This window comes from Felis catus, chromosome B2 (genome assembly GCF_018350175.1).
Source record: "Felis catus isolate Fca126 chromosome B2, F.catus_Fca126_mat1.0, whole genome shotgun sequence".
In the NCBI taxonomy this organism is placed as follows: domain Eukaryota; kingdom Metazoa; phylum Chordata; class Mammalia; order Carnivora; family Felidae; genus Felis; species Felis catus.
Genome location: NC_058372.1, coordinates 34,513,957 through 34,535,568, shown reverse-complemented (window position 1 = coordinate 34,535,568; position 21,612 = coordinate 34,513,957). Strand labels below are relative to the sequence as shown.

Sequence of the window (21,612 nt, the reverse complement as noted above, 5' to 3'; positions counted from 1 at the left end):
TATGTTATCTGTTTTGTCTCTTAAAGTCTTCATATGAGTGAATTAATATGGTTTGTGTCTTTCTCTGACTGACTAATTTCACTTAGCATAATACCCTCCAGTTCCATCCACGTAGTTGCAAATGGCAAGATTTATTCTTTTTGATTGCCGAGTAATACTCCATTGTATATATATACCACATCTTCTTTATTCATTCATTCATCCATTGATGGACATTTGGGCTCTTTCCATACTTTGCCTATTGTTGATAGTGCTGCTATAAACATAAGGGTGCATGTGTCCCTTCTAAACAGCACACCTGTATCCCTTAGATAAATGCCTAGTAGTGCAGTTGCTGGGTTGTAGGGTAGTTCTATTTGTAGTTTTTTGAGGAACCTCCCTACTGTTTTCCAGAGTGGCTGCACCAGCTTGCATTCCTACAAATTACTAATTCTCTTAAGTGACACATTGTAAAATACCTCTTCCATCCTCTTTTATATTCCCCAACCACATTCTCACTTTATTGAATTGTGATCTTTAATTCACAGGACTGGCTATACAACACACAACTGCTACCCAGTGCTTTGAAAGTAAAAATACAATATTGGACTATGGCCCAATCAGTTCACTTTTCAAAAATCTCGGTTTTATCACCTATAAAATGGGGATAGCAGCAATATTAGGATTGTTGTGGAAATTACATGAAATAACTCACGAAAAAAATTGAGTGCAATGCTTGGTATATAGTAAGTGCTCTATAAATATTGGTGATGATGATGATGATGATAAATGAGCATTCTGAATGAAAACAACATTGCCGACACATTAAACTTGTTTTCAGCTTCACCTATAAAAGAACTACTTGGGTAATCTACATATTTGGAGTATCTTATAGCTATGTGATGTGTGTGTGTGTGTGTGTGTGTGTGTGTGTGTGTGTGTGTATACACACTTTTCCATATTTATGTGGGAAGCAATTTAGAGTTTATGCTTTTTTTATTATTCAAAAACGTAGGTGATCAAGAATGATTGGGGCACCTGTGTGACTCAGTCAATTGAGCATCTGACTGTTGATTTCAGCTCAGGTCATGATCTCATGGATCATGGGTTCAAGCCCCATGTCAAGTTCTGCACTGACAGTGGGGAGCCTGATTGGAATTCTCTCTCTCTCTCTCTCTCTCTCTCTCTCTTCTCTCAATTTGTCTCTCTCTCTCTCTCAAAATAAATAAATAAAAACTTAAACAAGACTGTACTTTCTTCCACAAATGAATCTATAGCTATTCTCAGTAACTCCTCCTTCTCATTTTCTTTTTTTTTTTTAATATTTGTTTTTGAGAGAGAGACGGAAGGAGAGAGAGGGAAGGAGAGGGAGAGAGAGGGAGAGAGTGCAAGCACAGGAGGGGCAGAGAGAGAGAGGGAGATAGAGAGCCCCAAGCAGGTTCCAGACTGTCAGCACAGAGATGGACACGGGGCTTGAACCCATGAACCATGAGGTCATAGTCTGCGCCAAAAGTCAAGAGTCAGACGCTTAACTGACTGAGCCAATCAGGGGTCCCTCCTCATTTTCTTAAAAGAACAGGATGGAAAAAAAAAAGAGTAGGATGATATAGATTTGTTTTTTAAGTTTTTATTATTTATTTTTGAGAGAAAGGGGTGGGGGAGGGGCAGAGAGAGAGGGGGACAGAGGATCTGAAGTTGGCCCTGCACAGACAGCAGAGAGCCCGATGCCAGGCTCAAACTCATGAATTGTAAGATCATGTCCCAAGAACCAAAGGCACATACTTAACCCACTGAGCCACCCAGGTGCCCCAGGATGATACAGATTTTTAAAGCTTACTGTGACCCTTTGAGACTGTGTGTTCCAACCATGTTATTTTATGCATGAAACTGAAGGAAACTGAAGCTCAGTTTCTGAGAAACTTAAGCCCAATCATACCATTAGTTGGTAAAACAGCCAAGGCTGGAACCCCAGTCTCCTGATACCCTGTGCAATGTTTTTTCTGCTACACTGTGGTGCCACTAACTGGGTACTTGACAGTCATTTAAGAAATAGCAATCTTAAGTATCAGGCACTAGGGGCGCCTGGGTGGCTCAGTCGGTTAAGCGTCCAACTTCAGCTCAGGTCACAATCTTGCAGTCCGTGAGTTCGAGCCCTGCGTCGGGCTCTGGGCTGATGGCTCAGAGCCTGGAGCCTGCTTCCGATTCTGTGTCTCCCTCTCTCTCTGCCCCTCCCCCGTTCATGCTCTGTCTCTCTCTGTCTCAAAAATAAATAAACGTTAAAAAAAATTTTTTTTAAGTATCAGGCACTATTCTGGCACCTGTGGACACAACCATGAAAAAAGCCCTGCCTCTTGGGTTTAGACGAATGGACAAACATTGAATCAGGTCCTGACAAGTGCTATGAAGAAAAGGAAAGGATAAAGGGAAGACGTTGTATTGACCAGTTAATCTTTAGTATTTTTGGTGAAAATTGGAGGTGATACTGACTTTTACCTCTTAATCACTTCCCCACAACATAGCAACATAACTGAATGTAAAGAAAACTAGGCTTCCCAGCAAGACACTTGGGCTTTAGCCCCAATTCTAATTATTAAACAACCAAGTCTGTTTAACCTTCTGTGTTTCTCCATCTGGAAAATGAGATTAATATATGCCTTGAATTTTTTTTATAGGGTGGTTTTGAGTATAAAATTGTACAAGAGAAAGTTTCGCAAAACAGTACTGTTATGCAAATGTAAAATATCATTATATGGAAATTTTATTTCCATAAAAGTGTACTGAGAATCTAGATTTTTTAATTTTTTTTTTTTTTATCTCTTTCCACTCAACCAGAAATGATGCAACCAGAGAAAGGCTTCCAGGGTTTTGGCTCTAAACGTAAGCAAAATTCTTTTGCCTATGATGTCCAGCGAGATGTGTACAATGAGGAGACCTTTCAACAAGACCACAGGAGGAAGAGCGTTTCCTCTGGGAACTTGGATATTGACATCACTACCTTCAGACACCACATCCAGTGCCGGTGGGTGTGTGGGGTCATTCAACTGCCTCCAAGCTGTCGGCACCAAAACTCTATTCCTCTGGTGATGACTTCTGTCTTCTTCCTCTGAACTCCTGTCATCAGGACCCTTAGTTTACTGTGTAATTTTTCTTCAGACACTTGTTTGTGGTTTGTCTTGTAGCACCCTCTTGATTATAAATTTCTTGGGCATAAAGACCTTGGATGCCCCCCCACAGCATCTAGGGATGATACTTAATAAATACATTGTTCGGTTAACCACTATTACCAGTTTCCTAACAAGAAGCAACTGGGATGGACTAATTAATGGTAGCAGAATGGGATCCTTCTAGCCTCATAGCCAGTGGTGCCCACCAAGTCCTTGTAGTCGTACAACATAGGACTTACCCCCCCGATACCCAGCGTGACTGTGTAGGTCCGAAGTTGAGGGGCTCTTAACCTGTTTTTGTGCTGCGAGCCTTTTAGCAATCTAGTAAAGCTTATGAACATCTTTTCAGAATAATTTTTTTTTTACTTTTAAAAATTGTGGTAAAACATATATCACGTAAAACTGGCCGTTTTAACCCATTTGGAATGTACAAATCAGCAGCATTAATGACATTTCATGATGTTGTGCAACCATCACCACTGTTTTCAAAACTTTTTCATCATCCCAAACAGAAACTTTGCACCCATTAAGCAATAATTCCCCATTTCTCCCTCACCCTACCCCTTGATAACCTCTTCTCTATGTTCCATCGCTGTGCCTCTTCTAGATATTTCCTTTTCTTATTTATTTTGAGACAGTGAGAGAGAGAACACCGGCAGGGGAGGGGCAGAGAGAGGGAGAGAGAGAGAGAGAGAGAGAGAGAGAGAGAGAGAGAGAGAGAGAGAGACTCCCAAGCAGGCTCTTCACTGTCAGCACAGAGCCCGACGTGGGCTCCAACTCACAAACTGTGAGATCATGACCTGAGCTGAAATCAAGAGTCAGATGCTTAACAGACTGAGCCACACAGGCCCCCTTGATATTTCATTTAAGTGTAATCACACGATTTTTGTCTTTCATGTCTGGTTTGTTTCACTTAGCATAATGTTTTCAAAGTTTATCTATGTTGTAACCTGATCAGTACTTCATTTCATTTTATGGCTGATGATATCCCATTGTGTGTATATATCACATTTTGTTTATCTATTCATCTGTTGATGGACACTTGGGTTGTTTCCACTTTGGGGCTATTGTGAATAATGCTGCTGTGAATATTGCCATAGGAGTATCTGTTTGAGAACTTGTTGCCAACTCTTTAAGGTGTATACCTGAGAGTAGAATTGTTGGATCATATGGTGACTCGATGTTTAATTTTTTGAGAAACTACCAAACTTTTTCACATAGTACACCATTGTACATTCACACTGGCAATGTACAAGTGTTCCAATCGCTCTGTGTCCTCTTCAACTTGTATTATTTTCCATTTTTAAAAAATACAGTCATTCTACTAGACATGAAGCGGTATCTCATTGTGGGGTTTTGTTTTGTTTTTTGAATTTTCCTGATAACTAAGTGTTGAGCATCTCTTCATGTGCTTATTGGTCATTTGTATATCTTCTTTGAGGAAATGTCTATTTACTTCTTTTGCTCTTTTTAAAATTAGACTGCCTTTTTGTTGTTGAGTTGTAGTAGTTCTCTATATATCTTGGATATTAAACCCTTATCAGATATATATTTTGCAAATGTTTTCTCCCATTTTGTGGATTGTCTTTCTGTGGATTGATAGTGTCTTTTGTGCACAACAGTTTTTAATTTTAATGAAATCTGATTTATCTACATTTTTGGTTTTGTTGCCCGTGATTTTTGTGTCATAGTTAAGAAACTATTGTGAAATCCAAGATTATGAAGATCTTCCTCTATCTTTTCTTCTAAGAGTTTTATAGTTTTAGCTCTTAAATTTAGATTGTTTTCCATTTTGAGTTAATTTTGTATATGGTATAAAGTAAGGGCCCGACTTCATTCTTTCCATGTGGATATTCTGTTTTCCCAACACCTTTGTTGAAGAGACAGTTCTTTCCCCCATTGAATGATCTTGGCCAGAATTTTTTTTTAACGTTTATTCATTATTGAGAGACAGAGAGACACAGAACATGAGCAGGGGAGGGGCCGAGAGATGGAGAGACACAGAATCTGAAGCAAGCTCCAGGCTCTGAGCTGTCAGCACAGAGCCCGATTCGGGGCTTGAACCCACAAACAGCGAGATCATGACCTGAGCCAAAGTTGAACACTCAACAGACTGAGCCATCCAGGCACCCCCAGAATATTTTTTAATGCATAAAATACATAGGATTGAAAAGGAAACCAGTTGAAATACAGTTCTCAGAATAGAAAAAATACCACTATTATGTTATTTAATAATGTGGATCTAATAACTGCCATAATTTCAAAGTAGTGATGAAATAAATGATGTTTTATGATCTCTGCAGCAATTTTAATGTAATATGAAAATATTGTGATTTCTATTAGTGACAAAGTCAGGTTCTGCTGATACTATAGTGGTTTGCTGTCAATGTTCATAATTGAAGGAAATGCTAAATTTCAGTTAGGAGGTAATGAAAACAAAGATATAATTTTTCCTAAGTTCATAAACCTCTACAAATTCTATCCATAGACCCCTTGGGGGTCCATAGACCTCAGGTTAAGGACCCTTTGTGACCTATATCATAATATTAGCCCTAATTATTCAAGTTGTTCTCACTCATACTTGGGATTTTCAGTCCCTCTCATCCCTTGATTTATCACTACTATTGGCATGTGTTGGGTGACAAAAAAGAAAGGCCTCCATGCAGCCCAATTGTAGACCTTCCTTATTGAGGCCTTCTCCTTTGTCCATATCCTGCCTTTTGCAAGTTGTAGTCTTGGAGACACTCCCTAGTCCTACATCACTACTCTCATGTTCTTTGCTCCTGATGGGTCAGAGGTCATATGTCAAAGAAGGAGTTTGGGGGCACATTGGCTTTGTCTCTACAAAATAAGAGTCTTTTCCTGACTTATACTTCATCACAAAAATGTATGACCAAAGAGGCATGGGTGGCTCAGTCAGTTGAGCTCTTGCTTTCGGCTCAGGTCATGATCTCAGAGTTTGAGTTCAAGCTCCCCATTGAGCTCTGTGCTGACAGTGCAGCTGGCTTGCTCTCTTGCTCTCTTTCTCTTTCTCTCTCTCTCTCTCTCTCTCTCTCTCTCTCACACACACACAATAAATAAATAAACATTAAAAAAATTTTTTAAATAAAACATTTTTTTTAAAGTTTCAATGAAAGAAATTTCAGCCTAACTCCCCTCCACCTGCCCTATCCTTAGACACTTAAATCTGATCAATTCTGCCTCCTATGGGCTTTTGTCACAGTTCTTACTCCCTACTTCTAAAATGTACAGTTATATCCACTTCTGGATTTTAACGTGAAAGGTAGCACAGCTCCGTGGTTAAGAGCAAGACTCAGAGGCCAGATTGCCTGGGTTTGAATTCCAATTCTGCTGCTTCCCAACTGTGTGACATTAGGTAAGCTATCCAACCCTACTTTGCCTCAGTTTCCTCATCTATAAAAATAAGGATGATATTAGCAGCTGCTTGATAAGGGGATTGTGAGGATTTAAAGAGTATTTGTAAGGCACCTACCAAATAGAAAACACTATATGGGTGGGGGTTTTTAGTTTTAAAAAAATCTTTGAACTCTACCTCTTCTACAGAAAACCTCATCTCTTTCCTCATTTTCTCCCTTTTTATTAGCAACCACAAATACTCCCTTTCTTGTCAAAATGTCTTCTGTGCTTTCACAATGACTCTTAACATTCCTCATTTTAATGCCTTAAGTCAAATCCAGGTTCATGTTGAAATGCTTATACTGTTTCCCCCGCTGGCTTTAATTCCTATTCCTCTAGCTCCTTCCTTGATTTTCTTTCAGTTTTAGAGCCTTGTCATTCGAGGTCCACTGTATTTTTTTTTTCCATGTTAATGAGCTTTGATGACTCTGCCTACAGTGGCTTGTCTTCTGCCAAGTGGCATATGGAGAGAAGGAGAGACTGGACCGGATGACGAAACAAATTGTCCCAGTGACATGCTCTGCTCTCCCCTTTGGGGGCTATAATTGGAGAGAGCACACTGTGTGCACCTGCCTAACATCCAGGGACTCTCATAAAAATAGCAATGTGATGTTCCTTCCAAACCAATGGTCTTGTTCCTGGCTCCCAAACAGAATTCAATAGCTGTCAGTAGGAATTGTGGTGGTAATAGAGTGTACAGAACACGGAAGTAGAAATTAGAAGACCCGGTGGTTTATAGCCCCAGCTCTGCCCACACTACTGCGACCTTGGAAAAGTCACTTACACTTACTTGGTCTTAATTACCTTAGGGAAAGTAAGGCTCATAGTTGTGGGAATCAAACATGTGAAATTCTTTCTAAGCACACATTTTAGCCTTGCATACACTAAAGTTATATTTGTTACTATAGTCAAATCTCAGCTATCCAACTATAGCGCACACATGGAAAACCTTCATACATTTTGCTTTCAGCCCACACTAAAATATAAGCAGCAAAAAGCAATTTAAAACTAAATTAGTTTTGGGGCGCCTGGGTGGCTCAGGTGGTTAAGCATCTGACTTCGGCTCAGGTCATGATCTCCTGGTTCATGAGTTAGAGCCCTGTGCTGGGCTCTGTGCTGACAGCTCAGAGCCTGGAGCCTGCTTCAGATTCTGTGTCCCCCTCTTTCTGTGTCCCTTCCCTGCTCACCCTCTGTCTGTCTCTCTCTCTCAAAAATAAACTGGCTGATTGATTAGCTTAGTGACTGATTGATTTACAATGATTCTGCTGTTTTAGATGATCTAAGTATTAAGGGTGCCTGAGTGGCTCAGTTGGGTAACCATCTGACTCTTGAGCTCAGCTCGGGTCTTAGGGTCATGAGTTCAAGCCCTGTGTTGGGTTCTGGGCTGAGCGTGAAGCCTACTTTAAAAAAAGTATTTCCAGGGAGATAGATTAATAAATTTATTTTAAAAATAAATAAAGGGCTCCTGGTGGCTCAGTCTGTTAAGCATCTGGCTCTTGATTTTAGCTCAGGTCATGATTTCATTGTTCCTGAGATTGAGCCCTGCAGCAGGCTCAACACTGATGGTGCAGAGCCTACTTGGGATTCTCTTTTTCTTCTCTCTGCCCCTCCCCCACACTCTCTCCCTCTCTCTCAAAATACATAAATAAATAAACATTTAAAAATAAATAAGTAAAATAAAAGTTAAAGTGGGTTTTCTCAATCTCAGCATCATTAACATTTTGGACCAGGACATTGTTTCCTGTGGGGGGTTGTCCTATGCACTGAAGGATGTTTAGTAACATCCCTGGCCTCTACTCACTACCTACCAATAGCACCCCCTCCCTGAGTTGTTGACAATAAAAATGTCTCCAGACATTGCCAAATGACCCCTGAATAACAAAATTGTTTCTGATTGATGTCCACTAGGTTAAAGGATAATAAAGCTTTATTTTAATGCCTTTTCTTTACATAGCTAACTCCTAAAGCACAGGATTCCATCCACTACATTATTTTCTTCTTCTTCTTCTTCTTCTTCTTCTTCTTCTTCTTCTTCTTCTTCTTCTTCTTTAATATTTACTTATTTTTGAGAGAGATAGAGAGAGAGAGGTGGGGGGATAGGCAGAGAGAAAGGCAGAGAGAGGATCTGAAGCAGGCTCTGTACTGACAGCACACAGGATGCGGGGCTTGAACTCACAAACCACGAGATCATGACCTCCATCAAAATCTGACACTTAACCAACTGAGCCACCCAGGTGCCCCTCCATTGCCTATATTTTCTATAAATTTCAACATACTACAGATCAAAGCCAAATAGAGTTAATTTTCAGTAAAAAAAAAAAAAAAAAAAGCATATGGAATGACACGGATGTGTTAATTGCCCCTGGTTTCCATCAATATCACATCTCAAAACACTGTGCTTATCAAGAGAAAGCAGTAACAGTCCATTTTTCTACTAGAAAGTTTCTAGGTTTAATTCTTTCCAAACATCCTGTTTTGTATGCTAGACTATAAGGCTGAGTTCTTGTCATATGTATGACATTTGGTTCCCAACCAGAGGCAATTTCGTCCCCGAGGGAACATTTGGCAATGTTTGGAGACATTTTTTTGCTTGTCACGAGTTGGGGAGGGCATGCTATTGGCATCTGGTGGCTAGAGGCCCAAGGATGCTGCTAAACATCCTGCAGTGCACGGGACGGTCCCACAACAAAGAGTCATCTAGTCTGGCTTGTCAGAACATCATCAGTGCTGACAAGAAACTCTGCTGTATGGGAAGAAGGACACACTGTGCCTTTTCTTGGCTATGCGGGCTTTTTTTTCGGAAAACCGAATCAAGTTTCTGTTCTTTCTCGCAGCTGCTCATGGCACAAGTTCCTAAGATGCATGCTAACGATCTTTCCCTTCCTGGAGTGGATGTGTTTGTACCGATTCAAGGATTGGCTTCTCGGAGACCTACTTGCCGGTATAAGTGTTGGCCTTGTGCAAGTTCCCCAAGGTAAGGAAGATACAAAGCCTTTTCACCCACAACCTATCAGGCCTTGTCTGCTTACCCAGATTAAACAATTTGCTAGGTGAATAGAAAAAAAAAAAAAAAATAGGTGAGTTCCACTCACATTATTATCATTTCTTCCCTTACCAGCCAGATTTCTAACTCTTCCATCATGGTTCCAAAAGGCTCAGTTTAGAGCTATACATACCTTCCAGAGTATTTGCAATGCCCATTCAATGGTCATTTTTTGGTTTTGTTTTTTTTTTGTTTTGTTTTTTGTTTTTGTTTTTGTTTTTGTTTTTTTGCTTGACTAGTTATTTCATGTTCACACAGCTACAATAGACCTCAGTGGGCATTAGTTTTTCTTAAGAAGGTGGGGGATAAGTATGGGAGCTATCTGGGTTTTAGAAGCCTCATTTCCCAAATAGAACCAACATCTCTTGTCATTCTCTTATCTGTTGCTTCCAGAGTCCCACAAATGGCATGCCCCATTACAAGAGTTATTGTGCTCTAAGAAGCCCAAAGCTAGGGATTCCCACTGGGTATTTATTGTTCTGGACCAGTCTTCTTGGTCCAGGCATAGTAGACTAATTGGGCTCATTTTTACTGTAACCAGCATTAGCTGGGAACACAGCTGACATTCCACCATTACCAGGTTTCCAAAGAAACAACTGGAAAGTGAACCCAACATCAAATTTATCCACAGAGAAAGTGAAAAGATTGTATTCATTCTTTACTCAGAGTACCACGCAATTCCCTACGTAGTATTGTTTAAATACTATTTCTCTATTTTTCTGGAGCCAGCCAGGTGGGATTGAATCCTGTGATCACACAGGTTGTGCAAAGCACAAAGAGGCCAAGCAAAGGAGCAAGTGGTAGGTACCGGACATCCAAATGTGGCACAAGGCTGATCATTGAAGAAAAGGGATCCCTTTTAATTAAAAAAAATTTTTTTTAACATTTATTTATTTTTGAGAGACAGAGCATGAGCAGGGGAGGGGCAGAGAGAGAGGGAGACACAGAATCCGAAGTAGGCTCCAGGCTCTGAGCTATCAGCACAGAGCTTGACACAGGGTTTGAACCCACGAACTGTGAGATCATGACCTGAGCTGAAGTCTGACGCTTAACTGACTGAGCCACCCAGGTGCCCCCCAAAGGGATCCCTTTTGAAATAATTAATTACCCTGCAGTAAAATTGACTTTTTTCCTTTTGGTGTTCAGTTCTATAAATTTAAACACATGTATGGATTTCTGTAACTACCACCACAGTGAAGATCCAGAACAGTTCCATCAGCCCCCAAATGCTCTTATGCCACCTCTTTTAGTCACATCCTCCCCTGGCAACCACTAATCTGTTCTCTATCACCATAGTTTTGCCTTTTTGAGAATATCATGTAAATGGATTCATGCAGTATATAACTCTTAAAGGCTGGCTTCTTGAATTCAGCATGATGTCTTTGAAATTGATGCAAACCGTAATATGCATCAATAGCTTGTTTCTTTTCATTGCTGAGTAATAGTCCATAGGAATGGCTGGACTGAGTAACAGTCCATAGGATGGTTTGTTTATTTATTCACTTATTGATAGATATTTTGTTTCCAGTTTTTGGTTGTCAAAAATAAAGTTGCCATGGACATTCAGGTACAGGTGGTTTTTTAAAAATGGTTACTTATTTATTTTGTGGGGGGGGGGGGGAAGGAGCAGAGAGAGAGGAAGAGAGAGAATCAGAGAATCCCAAGCATGCTCCATACTGTCAGCACAGAGGCTGACTAGGAGCTCAATCTCACGAACCGAGATCATGACCTGAGCCGACATCAAAAAACTGATGCTTAACTGACTGAGCCATCCAGGCACCCCAGGTACAGGTTTTTATGTAAATATAGCTCTCATCTCTCTAAGGTGATATGGTTGGCCATGTGGTAGGTGTGTGTTTAACTTTATAAGAAACTGCCAGTCTATGTATCTGAGTGGCTGTACCTGCCCTTTTACATTCCGACCAGCAAGGTATGAGAATTCTAGTTCCTCCACACCCTTCATTTTATATTGTCTGTATTTTTTATTTATTTCCACCACCACAAGGATCCCTCATGTTGCCCTTTACTTTTAAGGTTGTTGGTTTTGGGTTTTTTTTGTTTTTGTTTTTGTTTTATTTTTTGAGAGACAGACTGCGAGCGGGGGAGAGGGGCAAAGGGGGAGAGAGAGAGAGAGAGAGAGAGAGAGAGAGAGAGAGAGAGAGAGAGAGAAAGACTCTTAAGCAGGCTCTGAGCTCAGTGCAGAGCCCAATGCAAGGCCCGATCCTACAACCTTGGGATCATGACCCCGAGCCAAAATCAATTGTCAGATGCTCAACCAACTGAGCCATCCAGGCGCCCCTCATGTTTCCCTTCTATAATTACCCCCACTTACCTCTTGCCCCCATCCCCTCCTTAACCCTGGAAACCACTAAACTGTTCTTTTCTAGAATGTTGTCATTTTGAGAAAGTTACATAAATAAGGTCATATAGTATGTAATTCTTTGAGATTGCCTTCCCCCTCCCCCCATCTTAATTCTCTGGAGATTCATCTAGGTTGTTGTATGAATCAATAGTTTATTCCTTTTTTTTTTATTGCTGAGTAGTATTCCATGGTATGGATGCACCACAGTTTATTTAAAAATTTTTAATGTTTATTTATTTTTGATAGAGAGACAGAGACAGAGACAGAGTGTGAGGGTGGGAGGGACAGAGAGAGAGGGAGACACAGAATCCGTAGCAGGCTCCAGGCTCTGAGCTGTCAGACACAGAGCTTGATGCAGGGCTGGAACCCACAAACTGTGGATCATGGCCTGAGCCAAAGTTGGACACTTAACTGATGAGCCACCCAGGCACCCCGCACCACATCTTATTTAAACATTTACCCTTAGAGTACATCTGGATCATTTTCAAGTTTTTGGCTATTACAAATATAGCTGCTATGAAACATTTGTGTGTTGGTTAATGAACACAGTCTTCTTTTCTCTGGGATAATCGTCCAGGAGCACAATTATGGGATTGTACGGTAGTTACAGGTTTAGAGTTTTAAGTAATTGCCAAGCTATTTTCTAGAATGGTTGTATCATTTTATGTTCCTATCAGCAATCTCTGATACAGTTCCTCTGCATTCCCACTGGCATCTGTCACTACTTTTTATTTCAGCCATTTTAGCAGGGATGCGGTGAGGTCTCTTGTGGTTTCAGTATGCATTTCCCTAATGGCCAATGATGTTTGACATCTTTTCATATGCTAATTTACTCACCTAAATATTTTAATGAAATGGCTCTTGTCTTTTGCTCCTGTTCTAATTGGATTGTTTGCATTTTCACTGTTGAGTTTCAAGAGTTATTTATAGTCTAGATACTAGTCCTTTGTCTTTTGTGTTTTGGAGATAATTTCTCCCAATCTGTAGCCTGTCTTTTCAGAGTATTTACAGAGCAAAATTCTGAATTTTGATGAGGACTAGTTTTTAGTATTTTTTCTTGTAGCCATTAAAAGAGGTATGTAGTGAGATCTCATTGTGGTTTTAATTTGTATTTCCCTAATGGTCGATGGGGTTGAACATCTTTTCATGTTCGTATTCACCATCCTCATAATCTCTTCGGTGAAGTGCCTGTTCAAGTCCTTTGCCCATTTTTTAATTCAAAAAAAAAATTCTGTTTTCTTATTGTTAGTTTTTGAGACTTCTTTATGTATTCTAGATACCAATCTTTTGTCATACATACAATTTGCAAATATTTTTTCTCAGTGTGTAGCTTATCTTTTTTTTCTCTTGAGAGGGTCTTTGACAGGACAAAAGGTTTTAATTTTAATAAGTCCAGTTTATCCATTTTTTTCCTTTTATGGATTGTGATTTTCCTACTGTATGTAAGAACTTTACACCTAATCCCCGGGTCACAAAGATTTTCTTTTATGTTTTTTTCTTTTTTTTTTTTTAATTTTTTTTTTTTAACGTTTATTTATTTTTGAGACAGAGAGAGACACAGCATGAACGGGGGAGGGGCAGAGAGAGAGGGAGACAAAGAATCAGAAGCAGGCTCCAGGCTCTGAGCCATCACCCCAGAGCCCGACGCGGGGCTCGAACTCGCGGACCACGAGATCGTGACCTGAGCTGAAGTCGGACGCTTAACCGACTGAGCCACCCAGGCGCCCCTATGTTTTTTTCTAAAAGACTTATAGCTTTATGTTTTACATTTAGATCCATGATCCATTTTGAGTTCATCTTTACATAAAGTGTGAAGTTTAGGTCAAGCTTTAGTTTTTGTTGTGTTTTAAACATGATTTTTAAAGACTATCCTTAATTGAATTGTTTTTGCACTTTTGTCAAAGATCAAAGAGCCATATTTTTGTATGTCTATTTCTGGACTTTCTATTCTGTCCCATTGATCTACTTGTCTATCCCTTTACCAATATCATGTCTTGATTATTCTATCTTTATAATGAGTCTTAAAATTGGATAGTGTGATCCTTCCAATTTTGTTCTTTTTCAAAGCTGTTTTAGCTATTCTATATAACTTTTAGAATCAGCTTGTTTAACCTACCAAAAAACCCTACGGAGATTTTGATAGCTGCTGCATTAAGTCCATAGATCACTTTGGGGATAATTGATGTCTTTATTATATTGAGTTTCCAGTTCATGGTCACAGTATGTCTCTCCATTTACTTTTGTTTTCCTTGATTTCTTTCATTAGCATTTGGAGTTTTCAGCATACAGATCCTGTCCATGTTCTGTTAGAATTAGACCTGAGTGTTTCATTTTGGAGATACTGTGCGTGGCAATTAAAAACATGTTTGGTTTCCAATTATTCATTGTTTGCATATAGAAATACAATTGATTTGTCTATTCACCTTGTATCCTGTAACTCATTTATTAGTTCCAAGAATCTTTTGTAGATTCCTTGGGATTTACTACATTGATAATCATGTCCTCTGTAAATAGGGACAGTTGTGTTTCTTTCTAATCTGAATGGCTTTTATGACTTTCTCTTGCTTATTGTACTGACTAAGACTTATATGTACTCTGTGTTGAATAAGAGTGGTGAGAATAGATATTTTTGACATGTTGCTGATCTTTGGACGGAAAACATTCAATCTCTCACCATTAAGTATGATGTTAGCTGTAGGATTTTTGTAGATGCCCTTTATTAGGTGGAGGAACTTTCCATTCTATTCTAGTTCACTGAGAATTTTTATCATGAGTGGATGTTGTATTTTGTCAAATACTTTTTCTGCATTATTGATATAACCATGTGATTTTTCTCTTTAGACCATTAATATGGTAGATTACATTGATATTTAAATATTGAATAAGCCTTGCATTCCTGGAATAAAGGAGTACCTTTTCAAATTTCTATGTGGCGGCTATAAACCAAAATGATCCATTCATGTGAGTACCTTCACTTCCAGGAAAATATCAGAAAGTCTCTAGGGCATTCCTGTGGGGCTGCAATGAGAGACCTGAACTCTTGGCACTGATTCTTTAACTGTGAGCCTTCTACCCACTGCCACTTATGAAAGGTCCTTTATTTATGGTCAAAGTTGTGGACATCTCATTGCTAAATTACCAAATCATCAGTGTAATTTCATACCAAAAGAAGAATGGCATTAGGACATATAAGTATACCTAGTACCCAGCACAGTATTTAGCACATAGTGGGTACTCAAGATCTTTGTGGAATAATAATGATCACATGGCTATATAAATGCATGAATCTGAGCAACTCTTGCTAACTGGCTGAGAGATTGTGTATTATTTTAAGTAGTGTGAATAATGGAATAATCTGTAGTGTAAATAATTCAAAAGTTTTACTTACATTTGAATAGGTAGTACCTGACATTTAATAATTTTCTCAAACGAAACAAAAGTACTACACGGTGAAGAACTTATTTAAAAAGTGCTAGGGGTGCCTGGCTGGCTCTGTTGGTAGAGCATGTGACTCTTGATCTTGGGGTTGTGAGTTTGAGCCCCATGTTAGGTGTAGAGATTACTTAAAAATAAAATATTTTAGGGGGCACCTAGGTGGCCCACTTGGTTAAGTGTCCGACTCTTGAGTTCAGCTCAGGTTATGATCTCACAGTTTGTGGGTTCGAGCCCCATGTCAGGCTCTGCACTGACAGTGCAGATCTTGCTTGGGATTCTCTCTCTCCCCCTCTCTCTGCTCCTCCCTTGCTTGTACTGTCTCTCAAAATAAATAAATACACTTAAAAAAATAAAATCTTTTAAAAAATTAAATAAATAGATAGATAGATAAAAACTGCTAGATCTTCCTCATAGTAGAATTCCAATTTATAAATGTAAAAGAAAACACAAAATCACCATTAGGGAAACACCACAGTAATAATTGTCATGATAAAATCCACTAACTGATGTTAAAATTAGTGGGTGAAAGTTTGCAAACTATGTAGAGATTTGCATAGTTTCAAAGTATCTTCCTAAAGATATTTGTTAACTACTCCACTACTCTACATTAGAGAATCTGGGAGAAACAACTTGAAACAACCAATGCTATATCACCAACAGTAAGGCATTTAGAGATCATGAATCCTGTGATATGATGCACTAAGAAGGACACAACAGATGAGGTCTGTAGCATTCTCACCCAAAATGTGTAACCTCAGTACACTCATGAGGAAACCTAAGACTACCCCGAAATGAGAGGCATTTGACAAAATAACTGATCTATTAATACTCTTTCAAAGCGTCAAAGTCCAGAAAGACAAAGCCTGAGGAACTATTACAGATTGCAGGGCAAGGAGAAATAACCACTAAATAGAATGTGGGACTCTGGATAGAGTGGTGGAACAGAAAAAGGAAATTAGTGAGAAAACGGTGATGAGATTCAAATTAAGTCTTTAGTTAATTTGTAATGTTAATTCCCTGATTCTGATAATTATACCAAGACTATAAAAAATATTAACATTGGGGCGCCTGGGTGGCGCAGTCGGTTAAGCGTCCAACTTCAGCCAGGTCACTATCTCGCGGTCCGGGAGTTCGAGCCCCGCATCAGGCTCTGGGGTGATGGCTCAGAGCCTGGAGCCTGCTTCCGATTCTTTGTCTCCCTCTCTCTCTGCCCCTCCCCCGTTCATGCTCTGTCTCTCTCTGTCCCAAAAATAAATAAACGTTGAAAAAAAATTTTTTTAATAAATAAATAAATAAAAATAAAAAATATTAACATCAAGAGATGCTAGGTAAGGGATATATGGAAACTCCCTATTATTTTTGTAACTTTTCTGTAAGTCTAAAACTAGCTCAAAATTTAAAAAAATGTTAAAGTGTTGGAAAGTTTGGAAACTTGGTTTCCCTGTATTTCTCCACAACCTAAGCTTACCTGAGACTAGATCACTTAGTTCTCAGGCACTTACCAAGTAATTCTCTAACTTCCTTGTATTGGTAAATTATTTGAAACCCTACATTTCAAAAGGCTTTCTCTTTATGCTATATGTTGCTTATCAAGAGTAAATAGGAGCTATTCAACATTATACTGGAATTCATGGTGTATTAAAGTAGGAAAAAGAAATATAAGGTGTAAGGATTGTAAAGGAAGAAATAAAACTTCATTATTCATAGATGGTAATTTTTAATGAAGAAAACAATCTACAAATAAATTAATAGAATTAATGAGGTTTTGTCAAGGTTGCTGGATACAAGATCAGCATATAAAAATCAATTATATCCCTATATACCCACAGGAAACAAGAAGTGAAATTTTTAAAAAGATGCCATTTACCAAAGCAAAATAAATATGAAGTAAATTATAATGAAACTAAGAAAAGAAGTGTAATACCCATTTAGAGAAATTATACAACTTTACCGAGTAATATTAATTAATTAAGTTAATGGAAATTAATTGAAATATAGCATGTTCATGGGTTAGAAGATTGAATATTTAGGGGTGCCTGGGTGGGTCAGTTGGTTAAGTGTCTGACTTTGGCTCAGGTCATGATCTCACTGCTCATGAGTTTGAGCCCTGCATCGAGCTCTGTGCTGACAGCTCAGAGCCTGGAGCCTGCTTCAGATTCTGTCTCAGTCTCTCTGCCCCTCCCCTGCTCACGCTCTGTCTGTCTCTGTTTCTCAAATATAAAATAAAACATAAAAAAAAGAAGACTCAATATTTAAAGATCTCAGCTCTCTCAAAATAAGTTTTATAGATTCATGATAATTTTAATGTAAATCCATTTTTTAATGGAACATTTTAAGAAGATTCTAAGATGTATATGTAAATGCAAAAGCCAAGAATGGTCAAATTCTTTGGAGAAAAGCAACATGGGAGGACTTGCTCCTCCAATTATCAAGACTTAATATAAAGTTATAATATTTAAGATAATGTTCATTAAAAGTGGACAGAATAAACAAACACTCATATATGCATATACTGGAATACACAGAAGAAACATGGGCAGTCTCAAGCAACTCACCCCAACATGGAAGTCTCTCATATACATAATACGGAGCAAAAGAGCAGAAATAAAAATTGTATTCAGTGTAACTCCATCTGTACACTAGTGGTAAAACTATAAAGAAAAGCAAAGAAAGTATTGTCACAAAAATCAAAATAATGAATACTTTTGTGGGGATAGATGGAATTGTAATCAAATACTGGGGTGGTGATAACAAAGGTGTTTGTTTTATAAGTATTTATTCAGCTCAACATCTGTTTTAATGCACTTTATGTATGTGCGTTATATTTCACAATAAAAATAGGCCATTACTAACACCAAAATTATTACTAAACTAATTACTACAAGATAGTAAGGCTGTGATATTGCAGAAATAGACTATTAGACCAATGGAACAGAAAAGACACACACATATATATTAGCTTATATCAGATGTGTCGCTATAGAAAAATACTTTTAAATTTATTTATTTATTTATTTATTTATTTATTTATTTATTTATTTATTTATTTATATATTTAGAGAATCTCAAGCAGGCTCAATAACATCAATGCAGAGGCCGATGGAGGGGCTAGAACTCATGAACCATGAAATCATGACCTGATCTGAAACCAAGAGTCAGGCACCTAACTGACCGAGCCACCCAGGTGCCCCTAGAAATAAATTTTTTGATGAATGATACGAAACAACCTGATACTTATATGAAAAAACAATTTTTAGATCTCTACTCCACGCCATATACAAAAACCTCCTCCTGGTACATTAAAGACCTAAATGTGAAAGGTAAAATAATAAAGATTTTTTAGAAATATTTAGGAGGAGGATGTCTTCATGATCTTGAAGGAGAAAATAATTTCTTAAACAAGATATAAGAAGCACTCACCTAAAAGGAAAAGATTAATAAATTAAGTAAAAGTCTTGTTCATTCAAAGATACATAAAGATTGAAAAGCGAACCACAGAATCAGAGAGATATTTGTTACACATACACCCAACAAAGGATTCAAATCTGTAATATATATACTCCCACATATCTGTAAGGAAACAACACAATGAGATTGATCAATATTATTGACAGTCCATGTAGTGAAAAGTGAAATTTAAATGAGTTACATGCTAACTCATACACACTGAAATTTAAAATCTGACAGTATCATATGCTAACACAGATGCAGTTGATGGGAACTGTCACACAATGCTGGTGGGAGTGTAAATTATAAAGCCATTTGGAAGACAGTTTGGCTTTTTTTAAATGTTTATTTATTTTGAGAGAAAGAGTCAGAGAGAGAGAGAGAGAGAGAGGAGTGGGACAGGAGCAGAGAGAGTGAGAGGGAGAGAGAGAGAATTCCAAGCAGGCTCCATGCTGTCAGCACAGAGCCTGACATGGGGCTCGATCTCAAGAACCATGAGATCATGACCTGAGTAGAGATCAGGAGTTGGACACTTAACTGGCTGAGCCACCCAGGTGCCCCAGCAAATGCTTTTTTTTAAAGATCACCCCAAAACCCACCATATCTTTGGCTTATGGTTTCTCACGTGGTTGTAGTCAAGCTGTCAGTCATCTCAAGGCTCTACTGAGGCTGGAGGATCAGCCTTCAGGCTCCCTCATGTGCTTCTCACCTTGGGGGCCTCTCCATCAGTGCTTGAGTACCCTCACATCATGACAGCTGGCAGGGCCGACGACATGCGGAACCCCTAGTTCAAAAATTATTCAGAATTTCAAAATAGTCATAGAGTATTAAGCCAAGTGTGGAGCCTTCTGAGCCTGTGTAATTGCATTGGTCACACCCCTTTGAAGCCAAGTCTGGCAACTGGTGACCTGGATGAAAGAGACAGAGAGTCAGAGAGCAACCAAGACAGAGGCCACAGTCTTCTTGCAACCTACTCTCAGAAGTGACACCCTACCATTTTTGTTGTAGTCTGTTTATTAGATGTAAGTTACTAGGTCCATCTCACACTGAGGGGGTAGGGGTCACACAAAGGCATGAATACCAATGAGCAAATCATCTTAAGGGCTGTCTACTGCAACAACTATTTATGAGATAAACAGGGAAATTTGAACACTGACTATTATTAATTGCTTAGGTATAATGATGGTATTGTAGTTAAATTAAAAGAGGGTTTGCTTTTGGGGCACCTGGCTGGCTCAGTCAGTAAGAGCATGAGACTCTTGATCTCAGGGTCATGAGTTTGAGCTCCTTGTTGGGCATAAAGATTACTTTAAAAAAAAAAAAGAGGGTTTTCTTTTAAAGATATATACTGAAATATCTGCAGATGACATAATTTGATGTCTTGGATTTGCTTCAAACTAATATGGAGTGGGAGAGGAGTGAGGGAATAGAGGAGACAAGACTGGCCATGAGATGACCACTGTTGAAGCCGGTGATGGGTACATGGGAATTCATTATACTCTATTTTTGTATGTGTTTGACCTTCTACACACACACACACACACACACACACACACACACACACACACACAGAGCCTTGTTTTGTCCAAGACACTGAATCAGCTCACTAAACTCATAACTGAATTCAGATGAGCACACAGTATGATGTAAGTTGAAGATAGGCCCTCAGGGCAGGAGCTGTGGGCTTGAGACATCAAAGGATGCCACCATGCATGTTAATCCATTTGCTTCAAAACTTCCGAATTCTCATGGTGCTTCTTAAAAAGTAAGGGCACCTGGGTGGCTCAGTCGGTTAAGTGTCCAACTTCGGCTCAGGTCATGATCTTGTGGTTCGTGGGTTCAAGCTCCATGTCAGGCTCTGCTGTCAGTGCAAAGCCCACTTCGATTCCTCTGTCCCCCTCTCTCTCTACCCGTCCCCCACTCTGAAAAATAAATAAACTTTAAAAAAAGAAAAGAAAAGAAAGTAAGTATAGAAGAAGGAGCTGAAAGAAGAGACTGGAGTGATTGGCATATGGAAGAGAGACAACACATACCAAATTGGAATCATGTCAGTTAAGTGGGATCCTTGCCTCTCTCTCCAGCTTTATTTCCAGTCCTAGAGGATTCCCAGGGTCTTCTGCTAACTAGACTAGGGGTGGAATGGGGCCGCTTCTGAGCTGTTGGAATTAGAGGTCTTATTGTTATGATGTCTGTTTTCCATGATTAGCATGAAGACCTTGCAGTGAAGGGTGTTTAAGCCTCTGATTTAGAATTGAGGTGTAAAAAGCATGTAGTAGAAGTAGAAGCTAGGAATCAAAGGAGATAATAAAGGTGCTAATTAAGAGCTGCATATCCAGAAATATTGTTCCCACACTCTGTCAGCTACATACTGGATTGTTTTTATTTTAAATATTCTTTACAGTTTTTATTCAGGGTGGCTTTTAAAAGCCAGCCTACCTTTTCTTACTTAAATTATCTTGTTTTTCAGCCCTGACGTTTAGTTTGCTGGCAAGGCAGCTGATTCCTCCTCTCAATGTCTGTTACGCAGCTTTCTGTTCTTCAGTAATTTATGTCATTTTTGGATCGTGTCATCAAATGTCTATTGGTGAGTTCAGCACTGGAACCACAGGAGGTGGATAGAGTCTCTGTCTTAATCGTTTCCTTATTGCCAAGAACCCAAATTAAAACTATATTTCAGGTACAAAAAAATGGAGGCAGAAGATGGACATTCTATCCATTTCAGTGTTCAGATTTTAGAGACTGAACACTTCCAGTGTGTCATTATT

At 38.9% G+C, this 21,612-nt stretch overlaps 1 protein-coding gene across 6 annotated transcripts in view; it reads left to right on the top strand.

Annotated features, from left to right (window-relative positions):
- The window catches only part of SLC26A8 (solute carrier family 26 member 8), an 84,427-nt gene that overhangs the window by 9,462 nt on the left and 53,353 nt on the right, over window positions 1-21,612 (top strand). For all 6 annotated transcript variants that reach the window (XM_045057444.1, XM_045057443.1, XM_045057442.1 and 3 more), the window contains exons 2-4: window positions 2,812-2,998; window positions 9,395-9,534; window positions 21,315-21,431. In XM_045057444.1, the coding sequence (XP_044913379.1) occupies window positions 2,814-2,998; window positions 9,395-9,534; window positions 21,315-21,431 (442 nt within the window). In that variant the 5' untranslated portion in view covers window positions 2,812-2,813. The remainder of the gene's footprint in view (window positions 1-2,811; window positions 2,999-9,394; window positions 9,535-21,314; window positions 21,432-21,612) is intronic.